Source organism: Cyanistes caeruleus, chromosome 2 (assembly GCF_971803275.1).
Source record: "Cyanistes caeruleus chromosome 2, bCyaCae1.hap1.1, whole genome shotgun sequence".
NCBI lineage: Eukaryota > Metazoa > Chordata > Aves > Passeriformes > Paridae > Cyanistes > Cyanistes caeruleus.
Genome location: NC_141702.1, coordinates 84078603 through 84093046, shown reverse-complemented (window position 1 = coordinate 84093046; position 14444 = coordinate 84078603). Strand labels below are relative to the sequence as shown.

At 38.6% G+C, this 14444-nt stretch overlaps 1 protein-coding gene across 1 annotated transcript in view; it reads right to left on the bottom strand.

Annotated features, from left to right (window-relative positions):
* GLP1R (glucagon like peptide 1 receptor) overlaps positions 1-14444 on the bottom strand; it is a 102313-nt gene that overhangs the window by 15160 nt on the left and 72709 nt on the right. The window contains exons 6-8 of the mRNA XM_023924401.2: positions 11682-11835; positions 10053-10212; positions 1237-1297 (exon numbers count right to left, since the gene is read on the bottom strand). Coding sequence (XP_023780169.2) covers positions 1237-1297; positions 10053-10212; positions 11682-11835 — 375 coding nt within the window. The remainder of the gene's footprint in view (positions 1-1236; positions 1298-10052; positions 10213-11681; positions 11836-14444) is intronic.

The following is a 14444-nucleotide window of genomic DNA, read 5'->3' as shown; positions in this document are numbered from 1 at the left end:
ACATGCCCATGGAATGTTGCCTATTCAGAGGCTGCATGGTCTCTACACCTATTCTGATAATTTCAACAAAACCTGCTCTACATCAATACAGACAATCTTGCTACAGAATATCATCAAGTTAACCTTGAAAAGGAAAGTCAAAAAATCCTAGCATTACTTAAGCTAGAAAAGGAAGCTTTGACTGAACTTGTTCAGTACTAGGAACACACATACACACACAAAAAAAAAAAAAAGAAAAAAAAAAAGCAAAGAAAAAAAGCAAAACCGAAAAAGCAAGCTAGTGCTTAATACTCAGAAACACCAGAAAACTATTTGGAGGTGGCTCTGACTAAACTGAATTTTTATATTGCAACATCTCTCCAGCAATTATTGTGTTTGGGGGGACAAAAAAAAAGAAAAAAAAAAGAAAAGGATCCTTTACAAAAGTATTGGTTGGGTAGTTTGGAAACCAAGTAAGAGGAAAACCCATTGAATAATAAATTTAAAATAAAAATTAAAGAGCATAGATTTATTTCTTCTCAAAAAGAAAGCTACCTAAATATTTCTAGTCAGCCACTATATCTATAAAGAAGAAGCCATTTTCTTCCCTTTAAAAAAAAAACAAAACGTAACTAAAACCAAAACCAACAAGCTACAGGGCTATTTGTAAAATAGCTATTTATAAAGCATATACAAATGTAATTTTTTTCAGAACAGCCACCATGGAAAAATGGACAAAAAGTATTTTGTATTTTACAGCAGTCTTGTGCTTCAGCACAAACTAACGTAAGCAAACAGAGAATGTGCCTTTATTTTAGGAAAATCTAAATAATGAGAGCTTAAACAAGAAAAGGCAATCACTTCTCTGCTGCTAGGCATAGGCTAATCACTACAAATTGCAGGCAGAATCCTGTGGGAGGTTGCTGTCTTCTTCTGAAACAATTGTAAACACTACCGCCAAAAGCACAGTATCATGAGTGATCTTGTTTGGGTAGGATGACTGCTATTGTTGGTACTATAAGTACAGAAATACAAAATATACCTTTCCTTGACCTGCAAAAGAACAGATCCATTCAGACATGCAGAAAATTATGCTCCTTTCTGAAATGTTATGCAAGACCTTCAGACAAAACAGAAGCATGTGAGGTTTCAGCACATGGCCAAAGCAAACCACATTAAACAGAAAGCAAACAGGGACCTGCTGGTGCACACATACAGCACAAATGAGATAGCTATAAAAATCAGAACTAAACCAACCCCTCATCTTCATAAAGGTACTTGACAGTTCCCCAGAGTATAACAAACAGCATTGGCACACCTGAAAAGAGAGGAGACAAAGCTGACATTGACATTGAGACTGAGAAAAGCAGAGAGAAGAACAACTTTCTCTGCCCCCACCATAAAGATGAGCAACATAATTAACTGGTGTCAGGGTTGCAGCTCCTATCCAACACAGATTTCCATGAACAGTGGACTCCCACCTAGTTCTCAACAGGCATGAAAAATGAACAACACCAGTACCCCTTAACAGGCATTCACCACTTCTTCTGTGGATATTTTCACAGAGAGGCCAAGGGAGTTAAATTTTTGGAAGCTCTACTAGCCTCTGTATTCATGATAGAGAGGGATGCAATGTGTTCCGACCAAAACCTTTGTGCCTAAATTTCTGCTTGTGGGTCACCTAAACTGTACTAAAGCAGGTCCAAGTTCAGACTGTCCATTGGTGTTGAGGCTGGAGCACGCCCAACCCTACATGCCTTCCATGGCAGAGTGAGTGTAGGCACACTCAGCAAGTGTCCTCCCTCACAGAGAAGTCCCAGTTCAGGCTGTGGAACTGGTGTGGACTTGAGTAGCTGCAGAAAACACAGAAGATGAAACTGGCAGTGAAGAGAGGCTTGGCCCTACCCTCACCTGACAGCACATATGCTATAGCTGGTCAGTTCATCTGGTGTGTAAAGGGCAGTGAGACAAGCCAAGTAAGTTGCCACACACTACCTGCTTTACAGTGAAGTCTCTCTAATTAACTTCTTTCATTTATGAAGAGCCTAGGTTATTAAAAACAATTTAAAGTGCATCTACCAACCAATACTCAGTTACAGAGAATGATAAAAATGCACACAAGGAAGGAAACCAGATTGTGAGTCAAAATGCAAGGTGAGGAATTTCTGCTGAAGGATAGATCAAGACCGTCTAATTCCTCCTTGGATGGTGTCTGATGCTTCATTTGCATTGTACAGAAAGAGCAACATTTAGCTTATTTTGTTACTTCATTCTTAAGAACCAGTAAAATAAGGGACCATAAGAACATCAGGCTGCAGCAGTTAGTTCTGTGCAGGGCAAATCCACAGTTAATGGCAGCAGAAGCCACAAATGGGTGATCTCCCACAGTCTGAATACCTCAAGCAGTATCTTTATTGGGTACTATCAGTCAAAAACCTTCACTGTTGTTGCACTATAGAATTTCTCTGCTATCAGAACAGCTAAATACTACAGACACTGAATAACAATAATATTCTCCTTAATCAGTTAATTAAAATAAAATAAAAGGAGATAAAAAAGAGCAGCAAGGAAATACCAATAATTAGAATAATAGCAAAGATAACGAATTGAATAGAGATTATTTTGGGCAAATAGATACCATGTTCCATGGATTTACTTACTGAGAATACATAGTATTTTGGGAGCAAAGTTACCAAAACCTCTATGCTGCCTTGATAGTTGTATAAGTAGATTAAGAGCAGCCTCACTGTACATTGCTTCCAAACCAAATGAGACTTTGATTCACAGAAACAAATTACAGTTTGAATTATTCCTTTCTTGACTTTGCTGAGCATTAAGACATCTTAGTATGAAACTTACAGGATAAGACACAAACACTGAGAGCACAAAGGCTGTATCTCACTGGATATATCATTTGATACAACAAGTGATAACAATAATAATTTGTGGATATCTCAGTCTTCTGGATTCATGAGAAATCTCTCCATGTTTAATCAAATCACTTGACATTTGAATTGAGAACCTATTATTAATACTGCTATTATTTCTATATCCTCTGCTTCTCTGTAGCCACTGTCCGCCCAGCTGCAGGCAGGGAAACAGGGGAGATCTTATATAGCATCGACCACAGGGCTAAAAATGAGGCTCTTCCCCTTGCTGAGATGGAAGTTCAGCTTTATTCTTGCTCTTGGGACCCATGGAGAAAGAGAGCAGGAGGAAAAGAGGAAGAATATTGATAACGTGTCTTTTTGAAGGTAGCAAAAGAGGGTGGATTACATTCACACAGCCAATAAGGAGAACTGGGGAGAAAGAAATAAGGGGGAAGAAGCTTACATTCTATACTTCGGGGTTACAGCTTGGGTTATACCATTTTTCTAAATGCATTACAACATAATACTATATTTAAAAAGAGCCTAGGGATAATAGAATTGTATCAGCTATGCAAGTATTATACAAATTAATAGGCAGCATATATATTTGTTCAACATTCACTGCCCACTCCCACTTGTGATACATGCAGCTGGTGTCTCGGTATTGCAGCACCATCAGTCACACTGTTTTCCATGCTGGCAATGCACATTTTAGTCTGAGACACCAAGACTTAACAGTGCAATACACACATGAATATGCATTCATGTTCAAACCTTACTGCATGGATACCTGACCAAATTCACAAAGCTTTGTCCTGAGAAATGGTTTGCTTTGGAAACTAACTGGTATACAGTCTCAGCAGATGGGAATACATGCAGTTTTCCAAAGCCCTGGTAAAGATCTAAAGAGGAGACTGCCTCAAGAACATTCCCTAATTCACTTTAAGCCTGTAGAAGTCATTCTTTCACAGCAGAAGAGCAAATCTGAAGCATCTCTGCAATAGCCGTTAGCTTGCAAAGATCTCCAAAGACTAATTAACAATCTTGATATCAAATTTACCTGTATTAACCAGCAAAAAACCATACATTATTATGGTTACCTTACTCACTCAAGAGAATTCTCTGGTTTGAGCAGGGAGTGGAAGTAGACTGAATACAACTCACTAACACCACAGATGACCATGTTTCATTAACAGAATCAGTGGTGTATTCCATTCCCAGGCTACCAGCATAATACTTTTGATGCATTTGAGTTTCAGTCTCACTTCTTTCTTCTGCTGCTGCTAATCAAAGTATATCAGATAGCCAAGAAAAAAAAACTGCATTCATTTATAGGAGGCATTTATTTAAGGTGTTGGCTGAACTCTTTCTGGTTTTGCTTTTTTGTCATACTTTTTTGTCATGCTCTGAGATGGATCCTTTCTGTAATTAACTGACCAGAGGAAAGTCTCTGAATTCTGGAAATGGTAAAAGTGTACTTTTCCTTCTGTACTGCATCACTTCTGAAGATGTCAGAAACCGCAACAGCCTGATCATGATTAACTCTGTAATCCTAATTCTTGCAGGCTGACAGCTGACCCAAGATCTTTGAACACTACATGGTGATTATGAAATCTGTCAAGTGTATTAAAAAATAAGCCTGCTGACAGTTCCACTAATAAAGTTCAACTTCAAATGACTGGGTATCTGAATTATAGGTTGCAATAATAATATATATTATGGATGATGAGAAAGTAATGGAACTGCCAAATCAACATCTCAACACCCCACTGCATAAGTAAGCAGTACAACATACTTAGTTTTACTCTAGCTCACATATTCTACACCTGATCAGGTGTTTGCATAGTAAGGGAAAAAAAAAAAAAGTTGGAAAACCAGTCATTTTTCAGAATGACAGAAGGATGGGGTAGATAAAAGAACAAAATGTTGAGAAAATCTTCACAGGGTGACATTTTCAGAATGCTCCACTATCCCTAACAAGAGAAGCAAGAATTCCTGCAGCTGCTAATGGAAGTTACCATGTCCTGATAGGAGCATGCAAAAATCAGTCTTTTCATTTAATATGTCTGAGATATTTTGGTAACAGAACAGAAAAGCTTGGGTTTGTTCTGGAACCCACAGTGTCCCCACTACCAAGAGAGATGTCACCGGATGGTGATATTCTATGCCATCATCTTTCCCTTACCTCCACATGCAAGCAGGTTTCCATTCTTACAAACACACCACTGTAGCTTTGACACTACTACAGACACTATGATTTGTAGCTTTGTAATGTACCTCACTTTACGTGGAGGCAATTTCAGGAAAGACTGAATGAAGAGCAAGAGAAGCTCCCCTCATCCTCATGTGTGATTAGAGATTCTTTCTGAAGATTTCTCTCTGAAGGACCAGAGCACTGCCATCCTGCTGAAACCCTTAAAGAAGGGTTTATGTGTGATAAGTTCAACCCCCAAGAAAATTAGGCACATAAACCAGAAGGACACTACTGCTGTCAGACCAAGTTCATTCTTCTTTCTCTCAGAAAGCATCCAAGATGGTCTGAATTGGTCAACTGATTGATGAAGGAATGCAAGAATGATGTCCTGACAAACTGAAAGAAATTATAAATAAATAAGAATACATATAAAAAGAGTAAAAGTACTGTAAAAGATGAAACATTTTTGTTCTTCCTGAAAAAACGAAAATCATGGAAGTTTCATTTAGTGAGCAAAGAGGATTAAGAGGAACTCCTGACATGCATTTCTTACTAAGATCAGTCTGGACACAAAATCTATTTTTACATCCTTGTCTGAAGCAGAGCTTTCATTTGAGAATAGAAAAGAAGTGGTCAGTGCAATGAATGCATCCTGTTGCTACAGTGAATTCATATAGGATTTCTGAAGGAAGGTTTCTTACTGGCTCTGCTCCAGTCAGATCCTCCTTGCAATCAGGATGTAGATTTTGATGCCCTAGCCAGGCTTCTTGCTTTAAATAGCTTCATTCTTCAAAGTATTCTTCCTCAGAGCAAGTTTGGATTGCCAAGGCTTGGAAGGAAGCAGATTATTTATTTTTTTATGGTGATTTTTCTGCGGCAGGTGCAACTGGGTGTAAAATTACCACAGAAGCTCAGAGAATATTTAGCTGTTTATTAACATTTTCTTCTTAGCCTTTAGTGCTGAAAATGGTCTCCTGGTCTGGACGCTCAGAGTCACTGTGGGATCTTTCTGTTGTTTCCCCATTCTTCCCTCCTCTCTACTCCTATATGTGAATAGGTCCCTTTTCCACTAAAATCTGCTGATACTGCAGCTTTACAGTATAAACTGCTCTTCTCCAGAGACTACTCAGTACAGTACTGATAACTGAAAGTCAATGTCAGGCTCAGTAGCTCCTGCCTTGGGTTCAGACATGATTGGTTGGCATCCTGGACATTGCTTCAGACCAGTCTGGACATAATGAGAAACAAAAAAACCAAAGAAGTAATGACCTTGATCATTAAGTTAACTACTTAAGTTGGAGGGTTTTTTCACCCCTTTCTTATAAATGTTTTTTCTTCTCTCTAGAAAGTGAGATCCATGGGCAAGGATTTCTCAAGGAAGCACCAGGTACCAGCAATGTATAACAACAGATTTTCTTTTCTGCAAGTGCAAATGGCTATGTGAATCAACAGCTGTTGCAGCTGCTGTTCTGCTGACACACATGTTGAAGAAAACCTCTCATATACCTGCCCTTCCATTAACCTATTAAAAATTTTGCAGTTTTGATGCTGCTAAGTGTTTTTGCCTTGTTTTTCTCCATCAGCATTGAAAATGGAATATACCATTGTTTTTGCAGTAAGATACGTAGAACTTAAAGCTGATACAAATGTTTGAAAGTCTGCTTTGACAAAGAAATAGAAGACATAAGCATGACATATTGCACATTAAATGAAATAGGAAAAAATTAACACTGCCATCTCAAAGCCTAGTATGGCATGAAATCTCAGCAAGGAATTGGCCATTAGGAATACAGTTACCTCACAAGTAATAGAGAAGGTTCATAGAATCCTATCAATATACATAATGTTAATATAAATGATTCACAATTTATGAAACTATGTTAGTTTTCATAGGTCTATCAAGATTTTATGACTTTTCTAGGTTTTGTAAAGTACAATAATGCAAGACAAACAAACTTTTCCCTTTATAAACACTTCAACAGAAAAGAATAATTAATCATTTGAACTGATAATAAATGGACTACTGTCTAATAACTGACTTTAGAACTGTCCTGATATTATCATATAACAAAAAATACATTTGGAACATCTTGGAACAACTGGTCTATTGTGGGCTGAATCTGAGAGAGAAGGGAAAGGGCATCTTTAGTCATAGGCTTGCCAAGCCTGGGAAGAGGGTTTTAAACTAAAATTACTGGGGAATGGGATCGTTAATCCATCCCACTCCTCCCAGCAGGCTGCCAGTGCCAGTATCTACAAGGCTATGATCTCACTGGCATCACAGAGTCATGGTGGGATGGCTCCTCACTGGAGTGCTGGAACAGAATGCCACAGGCTCTTCAGGAAGGCCAGGCAGAGGAGGAGGGCGTGTCACCACATCAATGGCAGTTGGAGTGCATGGAGTTCCACCTGGGGATGGATGACGAGCTAACTAGGTGCTTATGGGTCAGGATTAAAGGGAAGACAGGGACAAGTGACATTATAGGGGAGTCTGCTGTAGGCTGCCTGACAAGAAAGCCCTTCTGTAGACAGAACAGAGCATCCCTGTAGTCACAACCCCTGGTCTTCCTGGGGGACTTCAACCACTCAGATATCTGCTGGAGGGATACCACAACAGAACATAAGCAATCCAGGAGTTTCCTGGATCACACTAATGATAGATACCTTCTCCAAGTGACAGAGGAGCCAATGAGGAGAGATGCCATGCAGGACGTTGTTCTCACAAGGAGGACCTGGTGGGAACATGAAGCTCAAGGGCAGCCTTGGCTGCAGTGACCATGAAATGGTGGAATTCAAGGACCTTAGGGCAGTGAGGAGGGTGTACATCAAGCTCAGTATCCTAGGCTTCAGGGGAGCAGACTCTAGCATGTTTGAGAGTGATCACAATCTTCAGTTATAATTGTGAAAAATAACAATATGAAGTGACTGTTTTTAAGCAATATGAACATGAAATTTTTAGACATAATTATTCATCAAATGATGATAAATGAACAAGTTAAAAAATTATCCTGTAAGAAGAAAATTCATTAATGGAGCAAAGGGTCAGAGTATCAAATTAGCTCTGGCAATCAAATAAGTATTTATTTTTTGTTCCAGCTTTATTTTTACAGTTGATTAACTATTTCAAAGAGCAGGACAACAGTTCAAACAGGAATATACTGGCTTTCTCTGAAGCCTCAGCATTGAACTGAGGCTATCATGCAGCTCAAAAATCAAATTAAATGGAATTCCTCTGAGCATTACATACAGCAGAAAGTCACCTGGTGAGGGACTTGAGCACCCAAAAGATGGAATCACAAACAAAGAAGCAGAAAGAAAGGGAAAAATCTTTGAATCTTCCCACTGGTTAGAGATGAAACTGTTATCTGGTATAACTAATCTGGGAGCACTGAAATAGCAGATGCTTCTGCATTTGAAGGTGGAGAATCATTGGCAAGGTCTGCATGTGCAGACACAAATGGAAGAGCAAGAAACTGTACAGGTAACAATTGAATGGCACGGACAGAGCTTTTTTAGGAAGTTTGGATGAAACCTATGTATCTAGTGCCAAGTTCTTGCATTGCTGCTTATTTCCACAAACTCATCTAGAAATTCAATATACAATAGCAAAACCATTTTTGTAAATAACATAATCTGTTTCTGCTTTCTGCATTTTCAGGAGACAAACTCAAAATAGAAGTGATTCAGACCAAAAGCAGCCTAACCCTTTCTTATAAAACAACACAATCCCCTCAGGATTTGACTGGATATAATTTTATTCTAATTTCTTTTCCATTTACTTTCATGACCTCAGTCACTGCTTCAGGATAGCTCCCACTCCCCCTTTTTTTAAATTAAATTGAGGGTCCAATTAAAACATATAGTTCAAATGTTAAACAAAGTGCCGTTTTTGCTGCATGCCTTATATGAAAGAATATGGAAGACAGAGAACTTTAATTAAAAATCTCCAGCAGGAAACTGCTATTATTTGCATTTATTTATTTATTACTATCAATTAGCCAGAAAACCTTTTCCCTTTATATATCATGTTTTTGTAGAAATGGGTAATTCACACTAATATGCCATTTATATGAATTTTCCCAGTGAACTAATTTGCTAAAATATTCACAGTTGAAATCCATAGAGAGAGGAGGAGTGTTAAAGCAATTTAAATGTTCAAACTAGCATCTGTGAAAGCACTTGCAGTATTTACTTGGATTTACTTTCATTTTTCCAAAAGTAGCCTGATTTCACCAAAAGGGGAGGGTAGAGAAGAAGAAGGGAGAAAATGCAATAAAAGTGCATGAAAGACCACTCCAAAAATAGAATTAATCCCAACCTGTAATGTATTTTCAGGTGAACTATACAGTGGAAGAATCAAAGCTTTAGCCTTTCTACAGAAGGTGACCCTTGTTCAACCAGCTGATTTCAAGGCATCACAATCCTTGATTTCAAGCACTCATGTGCCCATGGCACATGCAGCCTGACCCTTTTTTCCCAGACAATCCCTATTTGACCTGCTCTGCCACTTAGCCAACTTGACACCTCCCTGCTAGCAGCCCCTTGTTCATCAGCCCCTTGGCATCACTCCCACCTCATGCTGCCACCATTTCTTTACTGTTGTCCTCACCCAGATGCAAAGCATCGTTGCTCTTTTGCACCACAAGTAGTTAACACAACTACTTAATGCAATTTGAAACTTTCAGGAGATGAAATCCACAAAGTCCAGAAAGTCCACACCCAGCTGGAACCACCCACGCATAATTTGTTCTGGGAATCTAATGTTCTGCAGGGAAAGTCCCATGTGCCTGCCACTGGTTTGGTGAGTTTCTGCTGTGTCCCACAGCCTCTGTGCCATGAGCGTCCAGGAGCTGTGACCACATTCTCCAGTCCAAGCAAGGTAAGGGATTTGGAACAAAAAAGGAATGCAGAGTGCAGGACTTCAACTGGACAGCACTAGGACAGACACGCAAGTTTTCCTCTTACACATCTGCCAGTGCAGCCACAGGCAAACAGAAAAATCAACTCACCCCAGCCAATACAGAGATAAAGGCGGAAAATCCTTTGCTCAGAGAAGACCGAAAGTACCAGCAGTGTGTACAGATACATGCCTTCCACCAGCAGCCAGTAGTAGTTTGCAGCCACGCAATATTGCATCATCACGAAGACCAAACGGCAGCTGAGTGATTCCTGTTACAGAAAAACCACAGCCCAAAGTAATGCAACAGAGACTGAGAATAAAAGGATACTAACTCAAAAGATCGGTTCTCTTTCCTTCTTTTGCTCCTCAACAAAAAGAGCTTGCTAAACAAATCACATGTTTTATTGCATAATGGACAGAAGCCAGTAATAGGTGCTATGCACCACAGACAGATGCCTTCAACAACATTACTCCTTAAAAAAAGAAAGGTACGTGTTCTGTATTTTCCCCTCAATAAGCAACGGATTTTATTTTGAAAAGGATGAATAAAGATGAACAGTCAGTGAATCTTTCACTTTCCTGTATGCTTTATTTTGCAGTTGAGGATTTCTCTATTAAAAAGAAAAGAGTGGGTGCTGTAAGGTTGACTATTTGCTAAAGCAAAAGATATTTTCATAGAATAGCAATGTTGGCCAGTGCACCCTATTTAAGTGCAAATTCTCTCACAGATGATAAATTACAGAGATGAGCAGTAGGGCTTTAGATAAGTTTGAAACCTGATTACCTAATTAATATATCCATCAGACCTGATGAAACCACTATTGAGTAAACCATGTGTAAAACCATAAAGTGTATGTTTTTTGGAAAGAGGAATTGACTGACTATTCAATATGAACATTTCCAAACCATTAAGATGTTTAAATTTTACAATGTTATTTTCTGGCAACTGATAAATTGGAAAAAAACCCAACCAAACAAACAAAAAAACCCCAAAAAACACCAACCATCATATGAGATTCACTAAGTTGTTTCAGCACTTCTGCCTTAGGCAGTGTCAGAAAGGGATGGGCACTAAGGATACATCAGGAGAGTTTCCCTTTACCACTCCAACCCTGTACTGCAAATGCTGTACCCATGTTTTAGAGTCACAAGAGCTCTATAAAGATAATAAAGCTACCTTTCTTTGATGTTTCAAGTACATTTTGCATTCCAAATCCAAATGAAGAAGGGCACTCTTCCATCATTATTTACAGAAGAGCTGTATATCCTCTCTCATCAATTAGAAGTATTTAATTAGCCTATTCCTCCAATTTTCTACATGCTTTCAAATTTGCATTTTAATCTGATACTTCCTTTTTTTACTGTCATCAAGAGATTATATAGAAATGACTAAAAACAACCAACTTAGCTGGTGGACAACCAGCTGACCAGATGGACAGTTCTATCACAAAAAGTGCTGGCTTAGGAAAATAAATGCCCTCATATCACTGCTAGAAAGAAACAAAACTGCAGCATAGAAAGAAGATATGGGCATTGGTATATGTATACACATATGTATGCAAAAAGATCAGCCTCTTGTTCCTCTGTCTAGTGGGGGCAAACTTCCCACAGGTACACGTCACTTTCCCACAGAAACACATCATGCCATCAGCTAAAGAATTAAATTACCTGCTGTCATGCAGACACACAACAGTGATGACTCCGATATCCTGAGAACAACCACAGTGTCTGCCCTTACCTGGAAAGCTATAAGTACTTCCCACTGGTACTCCTGTGTGGCTGTGCTGTACATCCACTTCACCACTGAGTCTTTAATGAAAACAGATATAGCTCTCAGGATAAAAGAGGTGAAGAGGTTCAGGTGAATGTAATTCCTCGTGCAATGAAGATGTCTGTAAAAAGAAAAATCTAGTCATGGTCAACTAGCTATAAAAGATGAAACATCACACACAGGACTGAGAAATTGAACAATGAGCCCTGTAAGAAATCATGAGGCACCAGAGGCAATCCCATAACTTGAGAATGGCTGTAGGGATTTCAAACTGTCTTGTCTTTGGGAAGAAAATATTATCAAGAAAAACACATTCAAAACTTAGCCCCTAGAGCCAATGTTTGGGGAAAGGAAGAAGATAGGTGTGTTAAAAAAAAATAAAAAATTCAAAAGCTCATAAAGTGTAAAAATAAAGTCATTTTCAGAAGCCTTATCTGAAAGGACTAAAAAAGTCAAGTTCCAAATAATCCTGAAGCTAATTGCTTTGAATTAACCCCAATGTCACTGCACAAGTTCTGGCGCTTAGCAAAGCTCAGGACTGGTGTGCAGTGCACCTTCTGGCTGTGCTTAAACTCGCAATGAAAAAACATACATCTGTAAATCACCCTTTGACAACAAGAGAAAAATCTGTATTCAAATTGCCTTCTGGGAGAATTGTAAATACTTTCTGTAGAAGTAAAAGGAACAGATTTTTCATCTCTGCATTCAGAACTGGAAGCAAAAAACAAAGGAAAAATCCTCTTGAGTTTCAGCAGCCAGCTGCAAAGACAATAAAATTGCTACTTGTCAAAAAAAACCAAACAACGCACATTAAGGGATAGCAAAAGAAACTGCAGTCATGTAAATGGCATCCAGTTGCAGAGTACTGACAATATTTTACTAGATTTATTCGCAAACATTTTTCTCCCAGCTCTGCAAGAGTACACACTTTACCTCAATGAAAGTTACATTGGGTATGATTTTTAAGATGCTAAAAGACAGACATAACATATGATAATCAGCAATTATTCCAGCAAAATGTTCAATGAACTTATACTTTAAATGCCTGGTTTTTACAGCTTTATAAATTTTGGTAGAAAAATTGTCTCAGTCTGAAAGTTAGAGGTTTGCGCTGAAGAGCAATTTGTCTGTCATAGGTCAGATAGAATTTTTTATATCGCTTTTAAGCCACAATTTATTTCAAGACTTATCTATGTTGGTACCCTTCAGAACTGCTACACATTTTAATCTGATTTAAAAAGTTATGTAAATTAGGCAATTGAAGAAAATAGGTCGCAAGTAGTTACTGAGTATTTTTTTACAGGCAATGCAAGTTATTCAAATTGCTTCAGTCATGAAGCTATGGGCCTAATTCAGCTTCCACCATGGAAATTATAGACTACCTTCCATTTTCTTCGGAGGGTGCAAAATAGGACTCTAGAGCTCTACTGTATCACCCTTAAAGACAAATATAAAGGTTATTCTGTAGTCTAAGAACTCTCTAAGAGGCCCATCAGTATTTGCATGTCATTGAATTAGATTTTGATCCCCATTTGTTGAGGCTGAGCAACTCTGGGGAGACGACCAAAGATTCCAGTCAGAATCCAGAAACTGCAATTCACATTGGGGTAGGTCTCATATTTCATGAGATCAAGGACCAAGTTGTGTCCTGGTAAACAGCTTAGACAGGAGAACACAAAATAGACTGACATAGTTTTAACAAGACTCTTGGTACCTCTGATGTCCCTGGAACCTCACCTTCAAAATGAGATGCACACACTTGTGTACAATTCTTCAGTCTCTGCTTCATAGTTGAATGAAAAAAATGCTAAAGCATTACCCCACAAAAGTCAGGGCATCAAAATTCCCTCTCTCCTGCCAGTCCTTGGTGACAAACTTGCTCTTTGTCCCCTGCCAGAAAACATCCTTTCTTCCTTCAAAAGTATATGGTTGTGCTCTGTAACCTTTACAATTGGGCTGCTAAGATCATTCAAGAATTAATTAAATAAATAATTAATAGGTGAAATGAGGAGAAAACAGTTATCCTGGGGGACATTTGGAGACTTCAAGACCATCTGGTGCTTTTTCAGAAAGGTCCCAAAGTTGCACATGTACAACACATACAAATGATAATTATGATATTATGGCATTCACAGAGGGTGAGCCTGTCTGTGGATTTCTGCAGTAATTTTAAAACTTTCTTGATATTGCCCACCTATGGTACTTCACTGGAAGTAGAAGGGATAATACAGTGCTAAAATGTATGCTTCAATGTAAGAAGGCTTACATCATTTCAATTTTGGAAATTAGAAGCTAAAAGACATGACTGATCTTTTTAAATACATAAGGGAAGAAAGGAAAGGGACTGCCTTGCTAAAAGTGTAGTGCAGACACCAGAGCAAATGACTAATAACTGGCAATGATAATTCTTCAGTCAGGGAAGGAAGTTTATTAAGGATCAGCATACTGAAGGTCCCTGACTGGATTTCAAATAAGGGTACCAGGGAGGCAGTCTCATCAGGACACAAGAGCAATGGGATCCTGCCTGTAGAGATCATCTTCATTGCAGAGAGACTTCCCACAACAGAACAGGATCTCATCTTTGTGTTTTCTAAGTATCATTCTCCTGTGCTCAGCACCCCCGAACTGAAGGAAATTCTGGCTGGAATCAAAACATCTCTTGCATTTACAGAGAGGAAAATAAAAGATCCCTATTAGAATCCAAAGTTATGTTTTGGTCTGGTGGGGGGT